Source organism: Schistocerca serialis, chromosome 6 (genome assembly GCF_023864345.2).
Source record: "Schistocerca serialis cubense isolate TAMUIC-IGC-003099 chromosome 6, iqSchSeri2.2, whole genome shotgun sequence".
Taxonomy (NCBI): Eukaryota; Metazoa; Arthropoda; class Insecta; order Orthoptera; family Acrididae; genus Schistocerca; species Schistocerca serialis.
This window is the reverse complement of record NC_064643.1, coordinates 209,827,390-209,848,460: the sequence shown is the minus strand read 5'-3', so window position 1 is coordinate 209,848,460 and position 21,071 is coordinate 209,827,390. Positions and strand designations below refer to the sequence as shown.

At 42.8% G+C, this 21,071-nt stretch overlaps 2 protein-coding genes across 3 annotated transcripts in view; one reads left to right on the top strand and one right to left on the bottom strand.

Annotated features, from left to right (window-relative positions):
* The window catches only part of LOC126484755 (SET domain-containing protein SmydA-8-like), an 88,358-nt gene extending 78,752 nt beyond the window's left edge, over positions 1–9,606 (top strand). The window contains exons 6-7 of the mRNA XM_050108350.1: positions 1,484–1,569; positions 9,039–9,606. Coding sequence (XP_049964307.1) covers positions 1,484–1,569; positions 9,039–9,218 — 266 coding nt within the window. The 3' untranslated portion in view covers positions 9,219–9,606. The remainder of the gene's footprint in view (positions 1–1,483; positions 1,570–9,038) is intronic.
* A 10,106-nt stretch (positions 9,607–19,712) lies between these two features.
* Positions 19,713–21,071, bottom strand: part of LOC126483819 (SET domain-containing protein SmydA-8-like) — a 188,944-nt gene continuing 187,585 nt past the window's right edge. For both annotated transcript variants that reach the window (XM_050107017.1, XM_050107016.1), the window contains exon 8: positions 19,713–20,007. In XM_050107017.1, coding sequence (XP_049962974.1) covers positions 19,882–20,007 — 126 coding nt within the window. In that variant the 3' untranslated portion in view covers positions 19,713–19,881. The remainder of the gene's footprint in view (positions 20,008–21,071) is intronic.

Here is a 21,071-nt window from a genome sequence, read left to right as displayed (position 1 = left end):
GGAGTTGCGCTGCACTGCCATGGGGTCAGATCATGTTTAATGGGGTTGCAGACTCACGATGTCCTTAGAGAAGGATTGAATCATCCCGGGGGGAGGGGGCGGGGGATCAGCAGGGTTGAAGATTATCAAGAACATCGTTCCGGTGCACATTACACTGACAACTGCCGTTTTGAATGACGAAATATGTACAAATGAATGCACCAAGTGAAGGAATGGATTTAATGACGCCTTTCACGCTACTTCCTGAGTCTTTTCGTGTTGACTACAAGCGGCGGTCTGTATGAAATGTTTAGCCCGGCCACTCATCAAACAGTCACGTGTTTTCAAGGTTTGGAGTCGCAGTTCTGACGTCTGTTGCAGAGGTATCAAGAGAAGGGGCGTGAGATGCGGGTAATGGGCAGGGGTGCGACGACCTTCCCATCATCGCACTTCCAGAGTGGAGTTGGGCAGAGTTACGGTGAAATTTGCCGTCCTTGTGACATCATTAATCCGCTTTACAACTCACGCGAACTTCCGAGCTGTGGCCTTTTTCCCGCATGTGTCGATGCCTTGCTGTTTGAAGCATCGCCAAGTCTGGGGGTGATGTAGGACGTCACACCTTCGCGCCATAACAGAGGAAGGTTGTGGGCACTTTTGAACCAAATATCAAACTCTTACATGGCAGTGGGAATATAAGATGGGGTTTCAAAAAGGCGACCCTTTATTTCTTTTGCGCAGTGTAAATTATAGAATAAAGGCCAAAAAAAAGCTCTGGAAAATGTTGCCGCCTGTTCACTTACAGAAAAACCAGGAAGAGCAAGATGCCCTAACACCACATTAAAAACTGCTCCGAAATAGTTTAGGGAGCAAGGCATCTTACAAAATCTCTAAATTCTTACCATATTAGTTCCACTGTCCGCTAATAGAGGGATGATCAATTGATTAAACAACCTACAGTCTCTTTTGAGTGAAGATGAAATAAATTCAGTTAAAATGCTGAAGTCTGTACCCTACGAGCACGACATATTGGAGGATGAAGTGCAACATAATCATGCAGAGGTATGCAGAGAAATATTATTTAAGAACTTGTGAGATCCAAATGAGTCTTTCATTGTCAAATTTTCCTTTCTTTTACCATAGATTTAGATCTATTATATCACTACCACCTGGACCTGTTTTCCTAAAGTAGGAAGCAAAACATAAATATCTTGTAGCGAAGATAGGTACATTCAAAGGATGTTAAAACTTGATAAAACTGTGATGAACAAAAATGAGCTGCAGTGTAAGATCACCGTCAGTATACTGTCCAGTCGTATGCAGTACTGAAAACATCTCACAAATAGAATTCTACATTACACAGTGGCGACTTTTCTACAGTAGTGTTGAGATGAATGAAGTACTGGAATTTTAACTTCGCGTAAAATCCAGGCAATAGTAACTTCCGCCTGGTGTTCCTGGAACATGAGTGCTGTACTTAACTGTGTTTACCCTCTCCCACTTCCAGGTCTGCTGATGCTGGAGCTGAGCTGCACCCTGGAAGAGAAGCTGAGGAGACAACAGGGGGAGGCTGATGCCGCATTACACGCCCAGGTGCGGACACTCATTGCAGACGCTATGGCGGCGCGTCACTATAGCCGACCTAGCCAGCTTTGTTCTTTTTGTAATTCCCCACAATCAAGATATCGAATGGTTCAAATGGCTCTGCGCACTATGGGACTTAACATCTGAGGTCATCAGTCCCCTAAAACTTAGAACTACTTAAACCTAACCAACCTAAGGACATCACACACATCCATGCCCGAGGCAGGATTCGAACCTGCGACCGTAGCGGTCGCGCGGTTCCAGACTGTAGCGCCTTGTTTTCAAATGCTGTATTATATGGAACTGTAATTTCTTGGAAGTTAATGCTGAAGCGATGAACTAAGGACTGATGTAGACCTATATATTATTATTATTATTATTATTATTATTATTATTATTATTATTTTACATTACAAATGACCCGCTGTGTACCACGAGTTAACGATAAATATATTTACCACAGATAGCTCTTGTTCGTCGCCAGCTTTGTGTCCCGTCAGTCCTGCTCGTTACTCACTCTAAATTCATTCCTACATCTACATCTACATCTACATCTACATTGATACTCCGCAAGCCACCCAACGGTGTGTGGCGGAGGGCACTTTACGTGCCACTGTCATTACCTCCCTTTCCTGTTCCAGTCGCGTATGGTTCGCGGGAAGAACGACTGTCTGAAAGCCTCCGTGCGCGCTCTAATCTCTCTAATTTTACATTCGTGATCTCCTCGGGAAGTATAAGTAGGGGGAAGCAATATATTCGATACCTCATCCAGAAACGCACCCTCTCGAAACCTGGCGAGCAAGCTACACCGCGATGCAGAGCGCCTCTCTTGCAGAGTCTGCCACTTGAGTTTATTAAACATCTCCGTAACGCTATCACGGTTACCAAATAACCCAGTGACGAAACGCGCCGCTCTTCTTTGGATCTTCTCTATCTCCTCCGTCAACCCGACCTGGTACGGATCCCACACTGATGAGCAATACTCAAGTATAGGTCGAACGAGTGTTTTGTAAGCCACCTCCTTTGTTGATGGACTACATTTTCTAAGCACTCTCCCAATGAATCTCAACCTGGTACCCGCCTTACCAACAATTAGTTTTATATGATCATTCCACTTCAAATCGCTCCGTACGCATACTCCCAGATATTTTACAGAAGTAACTGCTACCAGTGTTTGTTCTGCTATCATATAATCATACAATAAAGGATCCTTCTTTCTATGTATTCGCAATACATTACATTTGTCTATGTTAAGGGTCAGTTGCCACTCCCTGCACCAAGTGCCTATCCGCTGCAGATCTTCCTGTATTTCGCTACAATTTTCTAATGCAGCAACTTCTCTGTATACTACAGCATCATCCGCGAAAAGCCGCATGGAACTTCCGACACTATCTACTAAGTCATTTATATATATTGTGAAAAGCAATGGTCCCATAACACTCCCCTGTGGCACGCCAGAGGTTACTTTAACGTCTGTAGACGTCTCTCCATTGATAACAACATGCTGTGTTCTGTTTGCCAAAAACTCCTCAATCCAGCCACACAGCTGGTCTGATATTCCGTAGGCTCTTACTTTGCTTATCAGGCGACAGTGCGGAACTGTATCGAACGCCTTCCGGAAGTCAAGAAAAATAGCATCTACCTGGGAGCCTGTATCTAATATTTTCTGGGTCTCATGAACAAATAAGGCGAGTTGGGTCTCACACGATCGCTGTTTCCGGAATCCATGTTGATTCCTACATAGTAGATTCTGGGTTTCCAGAAATGACATGATACGCGAGCAAAAAACATGTTCTAAAATTCTACAAGAGATCGACGTAAGAGATATAGGTCTATAGTTTTGCGCATCTGCTCGACGACCCTTCTTGAAGACTGGGACTATCTGTGATCTTTTCCAATCATTTGGAACCTTCCGTTCCTCTAGAGACTTGCGGTACACGGCTGTTAGAAGGGGGGCAAGTTCTTTCGCGTACTCTGTGTAGAATCGAATTGGTATCCCGTCAGGTCCAGTGGACTTTCCTCTATTGAGTGATTCCAGTTGCTTTTCTATTCCTTGGACACTTATTTCGATGTCAGCCATTTTTTCGTTTGTGCGAGGATTTAGAGAAGGAACTGCAGTGCGGTCTTCCTCTGTGAAACAGCTTTGGAAAAAGGTGTTTAGTATTTCAGCTTTACGCGTGTCATCCTCTGCTTCAATGCCATCATCATCCCGGAGTGTCTGGATATGCTGTTTCGAGCCATTTACTGATTTAACGTAAGACCAGAACTTCCTAGGATTTTCTGTCAAGTCGGTACATAGAAGTTTACTTTCGAATTCACTAAACGCTTCACGCATAGCCCTCCTTACGCTAACTTTGACATCGTTTAGCTTCTGTTTGTCTGAGAGGTTTTGGCTGCGTTTAAACTTGGAGTGGAGCTCTCTTTGCTTTCGCAGTAGTTTCCTAACTTTGTTGTTGTACCACGGTGGGTTTTTCCCGTCCCTCACAGTTTTACTCGGCACGTACCTGTCTAAAACGCACGTTACGATTGCCTTGAACTTTTTCCATAAACACTCAACATTGTCAGTGTCGGAACAGAAATTTTCGTTTTGATCTGTTAGGTAGTCTGAAATCTGCCTTCTATTACTCTTGCTAAACAGATAAACCTTCCTCCCTTTTTTTATATTCCTATTAACTTCCATATTCAGGGATGCTGCAACGGCCTTATGATCACTGATTCCCTGTTCTGTACATACAGATTCGAAAAGTTCGGGTCTGTTTGTTATCAGTAGGTCCAATATGTTATCTCCACGAGTCGGTTCTCTGTTTAATTGCTCGAGGTAATTTTCGGATAGTGCACTCAGTATAATGTCACTCGATGCTCTGTCCCTACCACCCGTCCTAAACATCTGAGTGTCCCAGTCTATATCTGGTAAATTGAAATCTCCACCTAAGAGTATAACATGCTGAGAAAATTTATGTGAAATGTATTCCAAATTTTCTCTCAGTTGTTCTGCCACTAATGCTGCTGAGTCGGGAGGTCGGTAAAAGGAGCCAATTATTAACCTAGTTCGGTTGTTTAGTGTAACCTCCACCCATAATAATTCACACGAACTATCCACTTCTACTTCACTACAGGATAAACTACTACTAACAGCGATGAACACTCCACCACCGGTTGCATGCAATCTATCCTTTCTAAACACCGTCTGTACCTTTGTAAAAATTTCGGCAGAATTTATCTCTGGCTTAAGCCAGCTTTCTGTACCTATAACGATTTCAGCTTCGGTGCTTTCTATCAGCGCTTGAAGTTCCGGTACTTTACCAACTTTACCAACCTATCCATGAGTTTGTTGTACTCCGGGACCGATTTATTTAAGATATTTCACATATTCTTAGAATCATTCCAATCTTTTTTGCCTTTGGTCTTACCAAACTGTACATTTCCTTTGTTACACGATCATTGGTCATTCTGAAGATGCGCCCACAGAACAACATTTTCTCGCTAGGCGACGATGTTATTGGTTTATCTTTCTGTACAGTTCCTTAATTGATCTTAAACATCTGTTGGTTGACATCTTCTTTAATATCCTGCGCTCTCTTTGGACTAATAAACTGACTCGTCCCCGTCCATTCACAGTCAATGTTTACGACGCTTATAGTCGTTGTGCTTCGCCAAGCGTACCGTGGTGTCTGATTTTGACTCCAGTACTGAGCGACGTATCATAGAAGCTTTTCGTCAGCTGAAATGCTCGGTCTAGTTTGCAGACCGTAAGACTGGTCATTTCCTATTGTAAGCCACGCTGTTGGGTTGTCTGATTTAGGTATCTAAATTTATTGGCACAGTTGATATTACCCTGGTTTAAAAAAATCATTATTCTTATTATTATAAAAATCATTATCATAGATGTTGTTGTTGTTGTGGTCTTCAGTCCTGAGACTGGTTTGATGCAGCTCTCCATGCTACTCTATCCTGTGCAAGCTTTTTCATCTCCCAGTACCTACTGCAACCTACATCCTTCTGAATCTGCTTAGTGTACTCATCTCTTGGTCTCCCTCTACGATTTTTACCCTCCACGCTGCCCTCCAATACTAAATTGGTGATCCCTTGATGCCTCAGAACATGTCCTACCAATCCATCCCTTCTTCTGGTCAAGTTGTGCCACAAACTTCTCTTCTCCTCAATCCTATTCAATACTTCCACATTAGTTATGTGATCTACCCATCTAATCTTCAGCATTCTTCTGTAGCACCACATTTCAAAAGCTTCTATTCTCTTCTTGTCCAAACTATTTATCGTCCATGTTTCACTTCCATACATGGCTACACTCCATACGAATACTTTCAGAAATGACTTCCTGACACTTAAATCTATACTCGATGTTAACAAATTTCTCTTCTTCAGAAACGCTTTCCTTGCCATTGCCAGCCTACATTTTATATCCTCTCTACTTCGACCATCATCAGTTATTTTGCTCCCCAAATAGCAAAACTCCTTTACTACTTTAAGTGCCTCATTTCCTAATCTAATTCCCTCAGCATCACCCGACTTAATTAGACTACATTCCATTATCCTTGTTTTGCTTTTGTTGATGTTCATCTTATATCCTCCTTTCAAGACACTGTCCATTCCGTTCAACTGCCCCTCCAGGTCCTTTGCTGTCTCTGACAGAATTACAATGTCATCGGCGAACCTCAAAGTTTTTATTTCTTCTCCATGAATTTTAATACCTACTCCGAATTTTTCTTTTGTTTCCTTTACTGCTTGCTCAATATACAGATTGAACAACATCGGGGAGAGGCTACAACCCTGTCTTACACCCTTCCCAACCACTGCTTCCCTTTCATGTCCCTCGACTCTTATAACTGCCATCTGGTTTCTGTACAAATTGTAAATAGCCTTTCGCTCCCTGTATTTTACCCCTGCCACCTTTAGAATTTGAAAGAGAGTATTCCAGTCAACATTGTCAAAAGCTTTCTCTAAGTCTACAAATGCTAGAAACGTAGGTTTGCCTTTCCTTAATCTTTCTTCTAAGATAAGTCGTAAGGTCAGTATTGCCTCACGTGTTCCAGTGTTTCTACGGAATCCAAACTGATCTTCCCCGAGGTTGGCTTCTACTAGTTTTTCCATTCGTCTGTAAAGAATTCGTGTTAGTATTTTGCAGCTGTGACTTATTAAGTTGAGAGTTCGGTAATTTTTACATCTGTCAACACCTGCTTTCTTTGGGATTGGAATTATTATATTCTTCTTGAAGTCTGAGGGTATTTCGCCTGTTTCATACATCTTGCTCACCAGATGGTAGAGTTTTGTCAGGACTGGCTCTCCCACTGCCGTCAGTAGTTCCAATGGAATATTGTCTACTCCGGGGGCCTTGTTTCGACTCAGGTCTTTCAGTGCTCTGTCAAACTCTTCACGCAGTATCATATCTCCCATTTCATCTTCATCTACATCCTCTTCCATTTCCATAATATTGTCCTCAAGTACATCGCCCTTGTATAGACCCTCTATATACTCCTTCCACCTTTCTGGTTTCCCTTCTTTGCTTAGAACTGGGTTTCCATCTGAGCTCTTGATATTCATACAAGTCGTTCTCTTATCTCCAAAGGTCTCTTTAATTTTCCTGTAGGCGGTATCTATCTTACCCCTAGTGAGATAGGCCTCTACATCCGTACATTTGTCCTCTAGCCATCCCTGCTTAGCCATTTTGCACTTCCTGTCGATCTCATTTTTGAGACGTTTGTATTCCTTTTTGCCCGTTTCACTTACTGCATTTTTATATTTTCTCCTTTCATCAATTAAATTCAATATTTCTTCTGTTACCCAAGGATTTCTACTAGCCCTCGTCTTTTTACCTACTTGATCCTCTGCTGCTTTCACTACTTCATCCCTCAAAGCTACCCATTCTTCTTCTACTGTATTTATTTCCCCCATTCCTGTCAATTGCTCCCTTATGCTCTCCCTGAATCTCTGTACAACCTCTGGTTCTTTTAGTTTGTCCAGGTCCCATCTCCTTAAATTCCCACCTTTTTGCAGTTTCTTCAGTTTTAATGTACAGGTCATAACCAATAGATTGTGGTCAGAGTCCACATCTGCTCCTGGAAATGTCTTACAATTTAAAACCTGGTTCCTAAATCTCTGTCTTACCATTATATAATCTATCTGATACCTTTTAGTATCTCCAGGGTTCTTCCATGTATACAACCTTCTTTCATGATTCTTAAACCAAGTGTTAGTTATGATTATGTTATGCTCTGTGCAAAATTCTACCAGGCAGCTTCCTCTTTCATTTCTGTCCCCCAATCCATATTCACCTACTCTGTTTCCTTCTCTCCCTTTTCCTACACTCGAATTCCAGTCACCCATGACTATTAAATTTTCGTCTCCCTTCACAATCTGAATAATTTCTTTTATTTCATCATACATTTCTTCAATTTCTTCGTCATCTGCAGAGCTAGTTGGCATATAAACTTGTACTACTGTAGTAGGTGTGGGCTTCGTATCTATCTTGGCCACAATAATGCGTTCACTATGCTGTTTGTAGTAGCTTACCCGCATTCCTATTTTCCTATTCATTATTAAACCTACTCCTGCATTTCCCCTATTTGATTTTGTGTTTATAACCCTGTAGTCACCTGACCAGAAGTCTTGTTCCTTCTGCCACCGAACTTCACTAATTCCCACTATATCTAACTTCAACCTATCCATTTCCCTTTTCAAATTTTCTAACCTACCTGTCCGATTAAGGGATCTGACATTCCACGCTCCGATCCGTAGAACGACAGTTTTCTTTCTCCTGATAACGACATCCTCTTGAGTAGTCCCCGCCCGGAGATCCGAATGGGGGACTATTTTACCTCCGGAATATTTTACCCAAGAGGACGCCATCATCATATAATCATACAGTAAAGCTGCATGCCCTCGGGAAAAATTACGGCTGTAGTATCCCCTTGCTTTCAGCCGTTCGCAGTACCAGCACAGCAAGGCCGTTTTGGTTATTGTTACAAGGCCACATCAGTCAATCATCCAGACTGTTGCCCTTGCAACTACTGAAAAGGCTGCTGCCCCTCTTCAGGAACCACACGTTTGTCTGGCCTCTCAACAGATACCCCTCCGATGTGGTTGCACCTACGGTACGGCTATCTGTATCGCTGAGGCACGCAAGCCTCCCCACCAACGGCAAGGTCCATGGTTCATGGGGGGGGATCATCATAGATACGTGTGACAAATTAAAAGTGGGGGTGACAAAATTAAATTTAGGAGGACAGAGGGTGGGGGGGAGGGGGGGAGAGGGAGAGGGAGAGGGAGAGAGAGGGAGAGGGAGAGGGAGAGGGAGAGGGAGAGAGAGAGAGAGAGAGTTGTCCTAAGCCCGGTTGCTCTTTCCTACCCTCCCCCCCCCCCCTCTTTCCACCCTCCCTTTCCTATCCCTGGATCCGCACCTGCTTCCAGTGAATAAAACATAGACGTGTCAGTTTTATAAGTCTTCCAAACTTGTGTTTCAGATGGAGAGCTACCTGCGGGACGCGGCCTCTGTTTTCGCAGGTGACGTCACAGCGCCGCCCGAGCTGTGGCGCTGCGTAGCGGCCATCGGCCGGAATCTGCCTGCCAATGAGTGGAGCAGCTGCCCGCTAGAGGCGCCACCAGACGGACAGGCAGCCGTGATGTCCAACTGCTGTACCTAGTCATAACACCGGTGTTGCTCACAAAAGCAGCTGCGACTGGCTACTGTGTATTAACTGATAAAAAAAAAATATCTTGCAAAGTTCTAAGTGTTTAGGAGCTGATGTTTCAGAAACACGGCGGACTGAAGACCCCTGTCTGCACTGTGGCGTAAGGCTGTAAGGAATAAGGGCCACACTTCTTTCACTAGAAATTCTTAACGTGGACCAAGATACTTCTGTATAAATACGGATGATCTAATCATCCACATGGAGCAGCGACTTCATACATGGGGGCAGAATGAATAACACTGAATTCGATCAACAGCTAAGAACACAGTGTTTTTCTTTTTTTTTATTTATTTAGAATACTGTGAAGGACATTTATGGACTTGCCAATCCTTAAAAGACATTAAAAAGAATTTTTTAAGCAGGGGCGCTCGCAGGAGGAGGAGGAGGGTGATTGGAGGGGGGGGGGGAGCGGTTAATGGAGACAGCTGCCCCTAGTGGGAATTCATTTAGCACATAAATATGAATAAGTACCTCTAATGGCAAAAAGCCTGATTTTTAGCACCTAAAGCACCTGGTAAATTGTTACTAAAATGACCTGAAAATATGGATGAAATGACAAATAATATGAAACGTGTGTAAAGTGAGTTATGAAAAGGGTAAACTTACCCTGACACTTGACATCTATTCAATCTGCATCACTTGTGTTGTCCTTTTGGGAATAATCCATGTAAAGATTCAAGATATATAGGCAGAATAAACTATACCCTACGATTTGGAGTAATCGGTGCTATTGCGACATACAACAAAAGTAATATTATTTTAATGTGCTCTGGAAAGTACATGATCATTGGCACGTCATTCATAGGCAGAGGAAAGAGAATGCCGAGAATAAACAGAATTATTTGGAGAGGCAAGCTAGACAAAGAACAAAACATGCTAAAAGAAGCGCAGGTGAAGAAATGGCTAGTGACTGAGAGCATCCTTCGTGCAGTCGGAACTTCACAGTTACTGAAATTTCGAAAACAGTTTCTCGCAAATGCGCTTATTTGCAACGTAAGGAACATTTTGAAGCGAACTACAGTATCAGTGATAAAGACTTAAATTTTAAATGTTTGTACAGAAAATCATTTTACATATTTCTTCATAACCTTTTCATAATACGCTGAAAAAATAAAAATCAGTTGATGAAACACTTTAATTTTTAGGACTAGAAAAATGGTCTCTGTATAATTACCATGACATTTCAATCCCTTTTACAAAACGTGTCTCTCATACCTACTAAAAAAACTTATCTTATGGGAACTCCTTGTCGTGAAATCTCTACCCAAACTTACTTTGCTTCCCAAGTTACATCGCAGAAGTGTACTTAATGTTTTGCTATAAGGAAAGTACGTTAATTTTCGTATGCATGAAACTTCTAAGATGATGCTGTACTTGTAAGCATTGTACAGGACGTGCCACACTACTCCCGTTACAGGCTTTGGTAGATAAAGGTGTGATAAGGAAACCACCCTCAGAAATTTACTGTTCTGATGTAAAAGAAATTCGGAGACCAGATCACTTTCTAATCTCCCACCTTACGGCAAGCACACAGCGGAGGCAATGAGCAGTAGCGTCTGTGCTCGACAAGAGTCTATGGTATGGGTCGTGTTTCGAGTACCCTTCCTCGTGCCCTGTCCTCTGAAGATGACATCCTCCGTCGCAAAGTCGCGAGTGCGGTGCGTCCGAGCAGCAGCAGAAGACAATCCTCCGTTCCCAACTTACCAGTTACTAGCAGCCATTGTTGTTATAGTCGGAAGACAATGGTGTCTAGCGTCGTTATTACAACACGCACTGCCGGCAGTGCGCTGTTTCCAGTTCGTGCGAGCACCGTGAACCTGGAGAGTTGAAAGTGCTCCGATCTTTAAATTACTTTATATCCACATGGCGCACCGGACATCGATTCCTTCTCAAAAAACTTCATCCACCAAGTCCTCCTGAAACACAATTTTCTGAGTACCCTTAAAACTGCCCACCTGGCTAGTCGCGCGTTCTAACGCGCTGCTTCCCGAGTGGGAAGCCGTGCCGGTCCCTGACACGAAGCTGCCTGGTGGTTTAGTGGTGAGATCCGGTGTGCTGGCCAGCCTGTGGGTGGTTTCTAAGACGGTGTTCCATCTGCATCGGCGAATGCGGGCTGGTACCCCTCATTCCGCCTCAGTTACACTACGTCAGCAATTGCTGCGCAAACACTGTCTCCACGTATGCGTACACCATAATTACTCTACCATGTAAACATTTGGCGTTACACTCGTCTGGTATAATAACCCTGGGTTCGGTGTGGGGCGGCGGTGGAGTGGGTGGACTGGTGTGGCCTGTTATGGGGTTGTGAACCACTGAGGGCTACGGCGGGACGGAGCCTCTCCGTCGTTTCTAGGTCCCCAGTTCAATACACAATACACTCTTTAAACTACTGTATAAGAAAAAACAAAGAAAACCAACAATTTCTGTCAAAGATGCCAAACCTCCTGTGAATTTTTTTAAACTGCTATCTATGTTATTTTTAACAAGCGAATGTGTAACTGCACTTGTCTAATAAACATTCCTGTACACGTTTTTTTTAGTGAGGGCTCGAAAAGATTGGATGTAAACTTGCTTATTTCCGTTGCTGGAAATAATTAACCTATTTATTATACTTAGTTGTGCATAATTACTGCAAAACCAATTACTTTCTTCACTTCCTCTCTCTCTCTCTCTCTCTCTCTCTCTCTCTCTCTCTCTCTCTCTCTCTCTCTCTGGTAACTTTATCGTAGGTAATTTTCGGCGTATGATTTCTTGCGTGCTTACACGTCATCGAACAATGACACCACCCAACATCCTCACTGGCCTGACGGACCGCCACACTTTTCTTACTGACAGTGTTTTATTAATTATCTGTAATTACCGTTTTTCAGAATTATCATTCACTGCACCTCACGGTGCTTTCATACCAGGACTTTTTCGCACCATCATTGAAACATGCTTTCTTGTAGCGATAATTAAGTTATCCAAACATAATGTAAAAATTATAAAAATCATATATATGTGCGTATGTGCGCGCATGTGTGTTTTCCACATCCTCTCCTAAATCGATTGACCGATTTCAACCAAACTTGGTACCTTGTCCGCTTTACTGTCAGGCAACAACCGAAGTCTGAGTAAGAACCGTCTACCCACATAGTTCAGGAAATATGACGTTATAAACAATGAGATGCGTGAAATACCGCCTCACGACGTTTAAATTCATTACTTCGTTGCTAATAACTGTATTCGCGGACAGTAACCACATATGTCGCTGAAAATACCTATACGAATAAGTAATTTTACGACACACAATTCAAGAGATATGACGTCATGAATACTGAGATCTGTGAAAAAATGCCGCATCATATAGATGTATATGCTTGATCGACTTATAGTCGAGTCAACTTTAGGAGATCCCAGACACCTGGCAACGCTTTTAACAGTTTTCAACCACCAAGTTCTAATGGCTGTAGGCGACAACAATAGTTATCAATAGGCACTGCCATAGAGGCGTTTATAAAATCGTGTTGTAAATTCAAGGAGCAGCTGGACTCAGGGTACGGAAACTACTTTTCTAATAGAAAATTTGCAAAATCAGTATCCAGGCAATGCCAGGTTTGTCAGCTAATTATCTATATTAATCAGTTTTCAGAATTATCATTTTCACTTGCATCTCGTCTCACCGTCATTGAGACATGCTTTCTCGTTGTGATAATTAGCTTATGCGAAGTTTTATATAATTAGCAATATTTTTTATATCATTTACTGAGAAGCAATCCACTGAAATATCTCCAAATACAAAAACGTACGTTTAACCCTTCACAAGCCTGTACTGGGAATTTTGACAGCCGAGCACAACAAATGTACTCAGATTGTATTGAATGTGCATGTTTAGCCATGAAAGCTTTCGGTATTTGTATGTAATGTGTAAGGATTATGTATTTATTCCCATTCAATTTTTAGGCGAAATTCGTCTATTTTTTGACAAATTTGCATCCGTACTTTTAATACAACGCTAATAAACTAAATTCGTATTGTTTCACTTCCGTCCTTTTCCTATCGATCTCTCCCCGTTTTCTTTCATATTTTTTATTTTATGGCTAAAATTGAGGAACAAAAACAACGTAATACTGTACTATGTAATCACACCTTGTAATTGTGATATGCATTGGGGGCGCGATTTTTTTCTGTCAAGTTATGTAATGTACCTTCCGTTCTTTTTTTATAGTCTGAATAAAGATATTTAACTAGTACACCAATCCTTATCTGACTCACGCCACCTTGCGGCAAGTTGGTCGTCGTCGGTAGTGCTTCGGCCAGCTCCCACGAGGCTCAGTGCACTTTATGACTTGGTAAATTGTAAGTGGGCTTCAGGTTTTTTTACATCAGTTTGCCTATTAGCCCACAATGAATTTGGTGCTTGTATGTTTAATTTCCCTTTATGTACGTCTGTTTACGGCTATGCTCGAAAAGCGTTGTAAGGAATAATGAATTGCGACCTGGAAAAAAATTGTGTATAGATTATCAAAGGCTTGTAGTTCTTGTATCTTCTATTATTTTACAAGATTAAAGACGAATTATAGAAACAATTTATGTTATTCGCACATTTATTTCAATTAATTTTTTGTGAAATTTTTGTCGTAGCTTCTCGCTTCACATTGAACACATTTCTCAGTTTTATTTTTTTGACCATGTTCGTGATATCTTATTTACAAAAAAAATGTGTGGTGTAGCTGCAGCGTTGAACTGGCTGCGGTAGTATTTCGGAAACTGTTGCGGGCCGCCAATGTTTACGTTGTTTCCGCTTCTGGCATTCGTGACGATGCGGCTGATAGCATTCCATGTCGCGTTGTGGAATGAGGACAACGTGCAGGGACCGATTAGGAAAATTTCACCGTTGTGTATTGCAGTGGACGGCAAGGGTGCTCCAATTGTTGCTGCTCTGCGGCCAAGGTGGTTGGAACTGTGTTCTGCAGATGCGTCGCCTTTTGTGACATGCTGTAAGGGTTGCAAGTCTCCTGCTAAACGGCCACTTGCAATTTGTCAGTTTTCATTCTGCAATCTTATCTTAGTGGACACCTGGTACAGCTGGCTCGAAAGCAGTATCGACATATATAGTATGGATTGTTTGATTTGGACTGAGATGACGGCGTGGAGGAAGCGTCGTCACCTTTAAAAGAACATTCTTGCAGTACGCTTTGAACGAGTCTAGTCAGGTCAGCTGCGTTCGAGGCACTGATTAGGGTGGGGGCTATACGCAGCGTACCGTATTTTCAGCTACTGGTCAGAATGTTTCGTTCATTTACAGTTATTTGAAGTTGTTGCTCATGGGAAGATTCTGCTATCATTACATTTGTGAGACGTTTGTGTCTCACGGCTTAATTTTCGTAAATTTCGTGAGAGACACTTGCTACTAAATTGCGGAGGAGAGTGTGTTTCCTGGCACACGATGTTGGAACAGTTCTGCGTCTGTTCGTTTCTTAAGACTGAAGTAAGCCTCAGAGTCAGGTTCTTATCTTTCAGTTAGTAACATTACGCATTCAACTCAATCCATCTCTCCAGTAAATTCGCTCATTTTATGCAGCTTCTTAGTGCAGAACTATTGGAGTGTGTGTGGTTGCTTGTATTGTTAATACATGCGCATGTATTTCTCGGAAGCAAAGTCGCTTGTATCGGATAGTATGTGTATGTTCATGTTCCGTTGCTAGATTGCAGTGTTTTACGTCGATGTGACCGATATTACGTAATAGGCCATGCATTTTCAAATGTTTTGAAATTCAAGTTATTCAGATGATTGAGATGTACTGCAAACAATTTTTCACTACTCTTATTTGTTTAGGTACAGCAGGTACAAAGATAATGTCTAGAGCGCCACTGCACAGCGGTCTATTATAAATCAGTCAATATTACACTTTTATAGGATCTTAGGAGCGATCTTCCTACTCTTTGACGCACAGTTATACTTTTTCTTTCATTACACTGCTTAAGTGTGAGCTAGTCTTATTTTTTTTTTTTACACTGGCGAAGTAAGATAGCGTTATAAAGTTGATTAACTGGGTCATGAATTTGAATACAAGGCATAGTTTCACTAGATCAGGGCTTGGTAAAGTACAGTTAGTGGTACAAGTTCCACTGTTACTAGTAGTTGAATTACACAAAATAGCGGCCTATTTACAGGATGCCGTACCTACCGGCGATCAAGTTCTGTGGGAGGCGGACATTCGTTGAACACTGTCGCGCTGACAATGCTACTTTTAGGATCTGAGGGTGCGGTCGTTTTTCATGCATTTTGGAGCAGGGAGTCGAATGCAAAAGTGTGAGCCAGTACGTGGAGTCGCAAGCAGAGGTGGTTGGTGTATTGAGTGGAACAAAGTGATACGAGCACAGGTCTTAAAAGCGACATAAATATTGGGGTGGTAAAAAATGAAAATGCGTTAATAATGTTAAAGAATTTAACGGTGACAGAGCAGTAACAAGACTGCATTAAGAAACCTGCATCGGGTTTAAGTGATTATCAATCGCGCTTGCACGATGAGAAAAGAAACAGTTCTATATGATTAATTTTTAGGGCGAAAAGTCTAATATGGTATACAGGGTGTATCAATCAATGCCGTAAACTCATACAGTTGAAACTACACGATACTAGAAGCAAAAAAGTCTCAGTAAACATAGGGTCGAATCCGTTTGGACACTGTTGCTAAATATGGCATTAATGGGCCATGGCAGCAGACGACCGACGCGAGTGCATTTGCTAACAGCACGATATCGCCTGCAGCGCATCTCCTGGGCCTGTAGCCATGTAGGTTGGGCCCTGGGTGTTTGGAAAACTGTGGCACGGTCAGATGAGTCCGCATTTCAAGTTAGTGACAGCTGATAAGGTTCGGCTGTGAGCTACGGACCCAAGTCGTCAAGAAGACAGTGCGCATGCAGGTGGTGGATCCGTAATGGTATGGGTTCTATTCGCATGGAATGAACTTGGCGCTGCGGTCCAGCTGAACCGATGATTGACTAAATGGTTGTGTTCGGCAACTTTGAGACCATTTGCAGCCGTTCATGAAGTTAGTGTTCCCAAGCAACAATGGAATTTTTCTGGATGACAATACGCCACGTAATCAGGCCACAATTTCTCGCGATTCGTTCGACGAAAATTCTGGAGATTTCGAATTCTCGTTTCGCAGAAGAGCTTCTGCGAAGTTTGGAAGGTAGGAGACGAGGTACTGGCAGAATTGAAGCTGTGAGGACGGGGCGTGAGTCGTGCTTGGGTAGCTCAGTCGGTAGAGCACTTGCCCGCTAAAGGAAAAGGTCACGAATTCGAGTCTCGGTCCGGCACACAGTTTTAATCTGCCAGGAAGTTTGGTATCAGCGCACACACCGCTGCAGAGTGAAAATATTCTGGAAAAAAAAAGGTTCCTTGTACCATTTAAAATCAGGAACAAAGTTTTAGCTTATATGTCGATTATTAATGAAGTTGTGAGAGCGCGTTGTTGTTTGTTTCATGAAACCCTGGTCATTCTTCGCGAAAGTGAGGACATTACAGATTCCGTTAAAGGATCGTAGGTGGTTTAAAGTGAAAAAATTAAGCACCTTTTTGTATGCTTTCTTTCGTTACGGTTGTGTTGTGCTGTCTTTTGCAGGTATTATTTTATTATTTCATTTTACTGTTAGTCGACAGTCTAGAAACAGAAGAAACATTAAGAAAAATATGATCGGAATTTATAATGTCAATAACTATGTGTCTATATGGGGTGATTCGGTGATGATGTTACAAACTTTCAGCGACGACTCATGATGATAAATGTATCAGTTTGAGGTAAGGGATCCTGGTCCGGAAACGGCCAAGTCGAAAGTTATAAACGATAATCGTTCTGATACCTCTGACAGTGGACCTCTTCCGCTATAAATTCTTTGCTTTCAGTAGTGTTGGAGGAGGTAGTATGAACTAAAAGACAAATTTCTAGCCGGCCGGAGTGGCCGAGCAGTTCTAGGCTACAGTCCGGGACCGTGCGACCGCTACGGTCGCAGGTTCGAATCCTGCCTCGGGCATGGATGTGTGTGGTGTCCTTAGGTTCGTTAGGCTTAAGTAGTTCTAAGTTCTAAGGGGCTGATGACCACAGCATTTAAGTCCCATAGTGCTCAGAGCCATTTGAACAAATTTCTAGTAAACATGGGCTCTTAAGCTAAGAATTTATAGCACATGTTTATTAGACAGTTTTTCTTGTTTCGATCCTTACTACCTCATCCCAAAATATGGGAAGCAAAGAGCTTGGAATATTATCCGTGATTTTTCGTAATTTTATCGATTTAATGTCACTTCTATCCATGCGATCATGTCATCACTTCTCGTTCAGAGTTCTGAAATTGTTTGTAAATGTAGTACAGCTACCAAGGCCCAGCAAAAATGCACTATTTTTTCCGGTCGGGCGCCATAGTGTAGCACTGTACTCGAATGCATTAAGTCACCTCCAACCACATATTCTACAGTTGCAGCCCGTTTGCTCTGTTTTCTGTATGTCAACTGTCAGAGATGTCAGAACCATTTTGTGCTTATAACTTTCCGCTCGGCGGTTTCCGGAACAGGGCCCCTTACCTCAAATTGATAAATTTACCGTTCACCATTCTCCCTGAAAGTTTGTCACATCACGCAATCACCTTGTGTATTGTCTTAAAATACATGATAAGAATGAGAAGTAGAACAAGAAAAAGAGGAGGAAGAGGAAGGAAGGAACTGCGTAAGACTACTATGATAATCGTAGTGCCTTTTGGCTTCTGTCTCGGATTCTTCGGCCGACGCTCATCTAATGATTTTTACTGACATTTCGCCAGCACGAGTGGCTAGTATTGTCAAAGCTTCACCCTCCATTGCCGGTGGTGAACTGGAGCCGAGCTCGCGGGCGCAGACTATATGTACCTGGCGCGCCAACGTCCGAGGGCTTCTCCGCGGTCATTTCCGGTGCGGTTCTCCTCTTGCTACCTGCGACGGTCGTTTGCTGCAGTACGGGAAGCCAGGACCCGTTTACGTTAAGGCTTTCCTCTTTCTTGTCGAAGCTGTTCGCGTGTTTTTGTATTTCTACAGCTTCTCTGAACAAGCGCGTGTGATAGTGCTTCTCTACAGACAGAACTTACTTGTCGGCGAATTTTATTACGTGGTCGGTCTCAGTGCGTGCTCTGCCACGGCCGATTTCTCCACCTGCCCCAACCTGCGTACGTCGCTTATGTTCTTTGATCCTGGTGTTGATTGATCGTCCAGTTATTCCGACAAACTTTTCCACATGTGCATGGTATACGGTATATTCCCGACATTGCAAGTGGGTCCCTTTTCTCTTTTGATCTTCTTTGTCGGTTTGAAAATCGTCTCTACGCCATGTTTGCGCAATATACGGCCGATTCTGCCCATCACTCTAGGAATGTATTGCAGAAAGGCCGTACCCGACATTTCTTTTTCTGATTCCTTACTTCGCCGAGTGTGTGGCTCTGTTACAGTTCTAATATAATTTGTGGAGTACAAATTACTCCTCAGAACAATTTCCAGGTGTTTTATTTCTCGTCTGAGGTGCTGCGGCTCACATATTCGTCCTGCTCGCGTTACGAGCGTATTGATCATGCCTCTTTTCTGGCTCAGGTGTTGGTTTGATAGTTTGTGCAGGTCCGTGTGTGTCTGTTTCCTACACACGCTGTGTCCCAGGTTTTCGCCATTCCTCGTGACCAGCACATCTATAAATGGCAGTTTTTTGTCCTTTTCTACTTCCATGGATCCACACAACAAATGTGTCATCGACGTATTTATACCACACCTTGGGTTTGCAAGTCGCCAAGTCCAGTGCCTGTGCTTCGAATTGTTCCATGAAGAAGTTGGCCACCACTGGACTAAGAGGACTACCCATGGCGACGCCTTCCAGCTGTTCGTAGAAATCGCCATTCCACGTGAAATAACTCGTGGTGAGACATGCATGGAAGAGCTTTTTGATGTCTTGCGGGAAAATGGAACCGATGTGCTCCAGAGCGTCACTGAGTGGCACTTTCGTAAACAAAGAAACAACTTCAAAGCTGACCAGTATGTCGTTTGGTGCAAGTTTCAGTTTCTTCAGCTTCTCAATGAAATGTCCTGGGACCTTCCATCTTTCTTCCCCACGTGTGGCTGGAGCAGAGAGGCCAAGTGTTTTGCCAGTTTGTAGCCTGCGGCCGCGAGCTCGGCTCCAGTTCACCACCGGCAATGGAGGGTGAAGCTTTAACAATGCCAGTCACTCGTGCTCGCGAAACGTCAGTAAAATCATTAGATGAACGTCGGCCGAAGAACCCGAGACAGAAGCCAATAGACAGTTTGTCAACAAGTGGCCACGAAAGCCCTAACAATTTTGTACTCTGATAATATTGAAGAACTTTTCGTTTCGCCTCGTAATGACTGCACACTCATTTGTACGTCGTATGACGCGTCTCTGCGTTGAAGGATTTAGTGAGATCTGACACACATAAACTGCTCAAGAAACAATTTTTGTATTTTCTTCACCAATAATGAATGAGGTATAACACGTAAACATTGTAACATAATAAAGTTTTGCCAAATCTCATAGCCACTTCCAGACGCACTCGAGAGCGCCACCAGTGCTGTATCCGGCTTGTTCGCAGACTGCAGCGTCGCTCAGCGGTGGTCGGCGGCTTCCCTCCAGGCCTCCAGTCGCGAAGACAGGTCCGGTGGCGCCATCGCTTCCAGCCGGAAGATGTCCGCCGCCTCTTCCAGGCACTCCAGCACTTCCAATTCCCCAGTCTGCGAACAACCGCGTACTACTTCAGACGATAAGCCGCAGGATGAGGTCGGGGTCTGTCTAGACACATCGCCACTTACGACACATTCTAATTGCTTAACATATTTTGAAGAAAGACTCTGAACGCACTATTTATTGTCAGAGGCAGATCAGATTTTTGCAGAAACTTTTCGATTTACCGCCAAGAGCCACCGACAAAATTTTATTTGTTATACAGCCGGTTTTGATCCGCCAGCCATCGCCATCATCATCATCATCATCATCATGATGTATCATAAAACATTTACAACAATGCCACCAAATAACGTAAAATTCATGATTCGCCGCCTATCTACACACATGTAAGTTAAAGTCACCTGGCACTGTTCTGTCTGTACGTTCGGTTTAATACTATAGAGATTTTACACCGTTTTCTGTATTAGACGAACAGATTCAAAAGTAATCTTTGTGTATATAATTTATAAATACCGGGTGATCGAAAAGTCAGTATAAATTTGAAAACTGAATAAATCACGAAATAATGTAGATAGAAATGCACAAACTGACACTTTCTTGGAATGACATGGGGTTTTATTAGACAAAAAAAAAAAATAAAAAATAAAAAATACGAAAGTTCAAAAAATGTCCGACAGATGGCGCTTCAAGTGATCAGAATAGCAATAATTAGCATAACAAAGTAAGACAAAGCAAAGATGATTTTCTATACAGGAAATGCTCAATATGTACACCATCATTCCTTAACAATAGCTGTAGTCGAGGAATAATGATGTGAACAGCACTGTAAAGCATGTCCGGTGTTATGGTGAGGCATTGGCGTCGGATATTGTCTTTCAGCATCCCTAGAGATGTCGGTAGATCACGATACGCTTGAGACTTCAGGTAACCCAAAAGTCAATAATCGCACGGACTGAGGTCTGGGGACCTGGGAGGCCAAGCATGATGAAAGTGGCGGCTGAGCACATGCTCATCGCTAAACGACGCGCGCAAGAGATCTTTCACGAGGACATTTTGTGAACTTTGTTTTTTTTTTTGTTCTAATAAAACCCCATGTCATTCCAAGCATGTG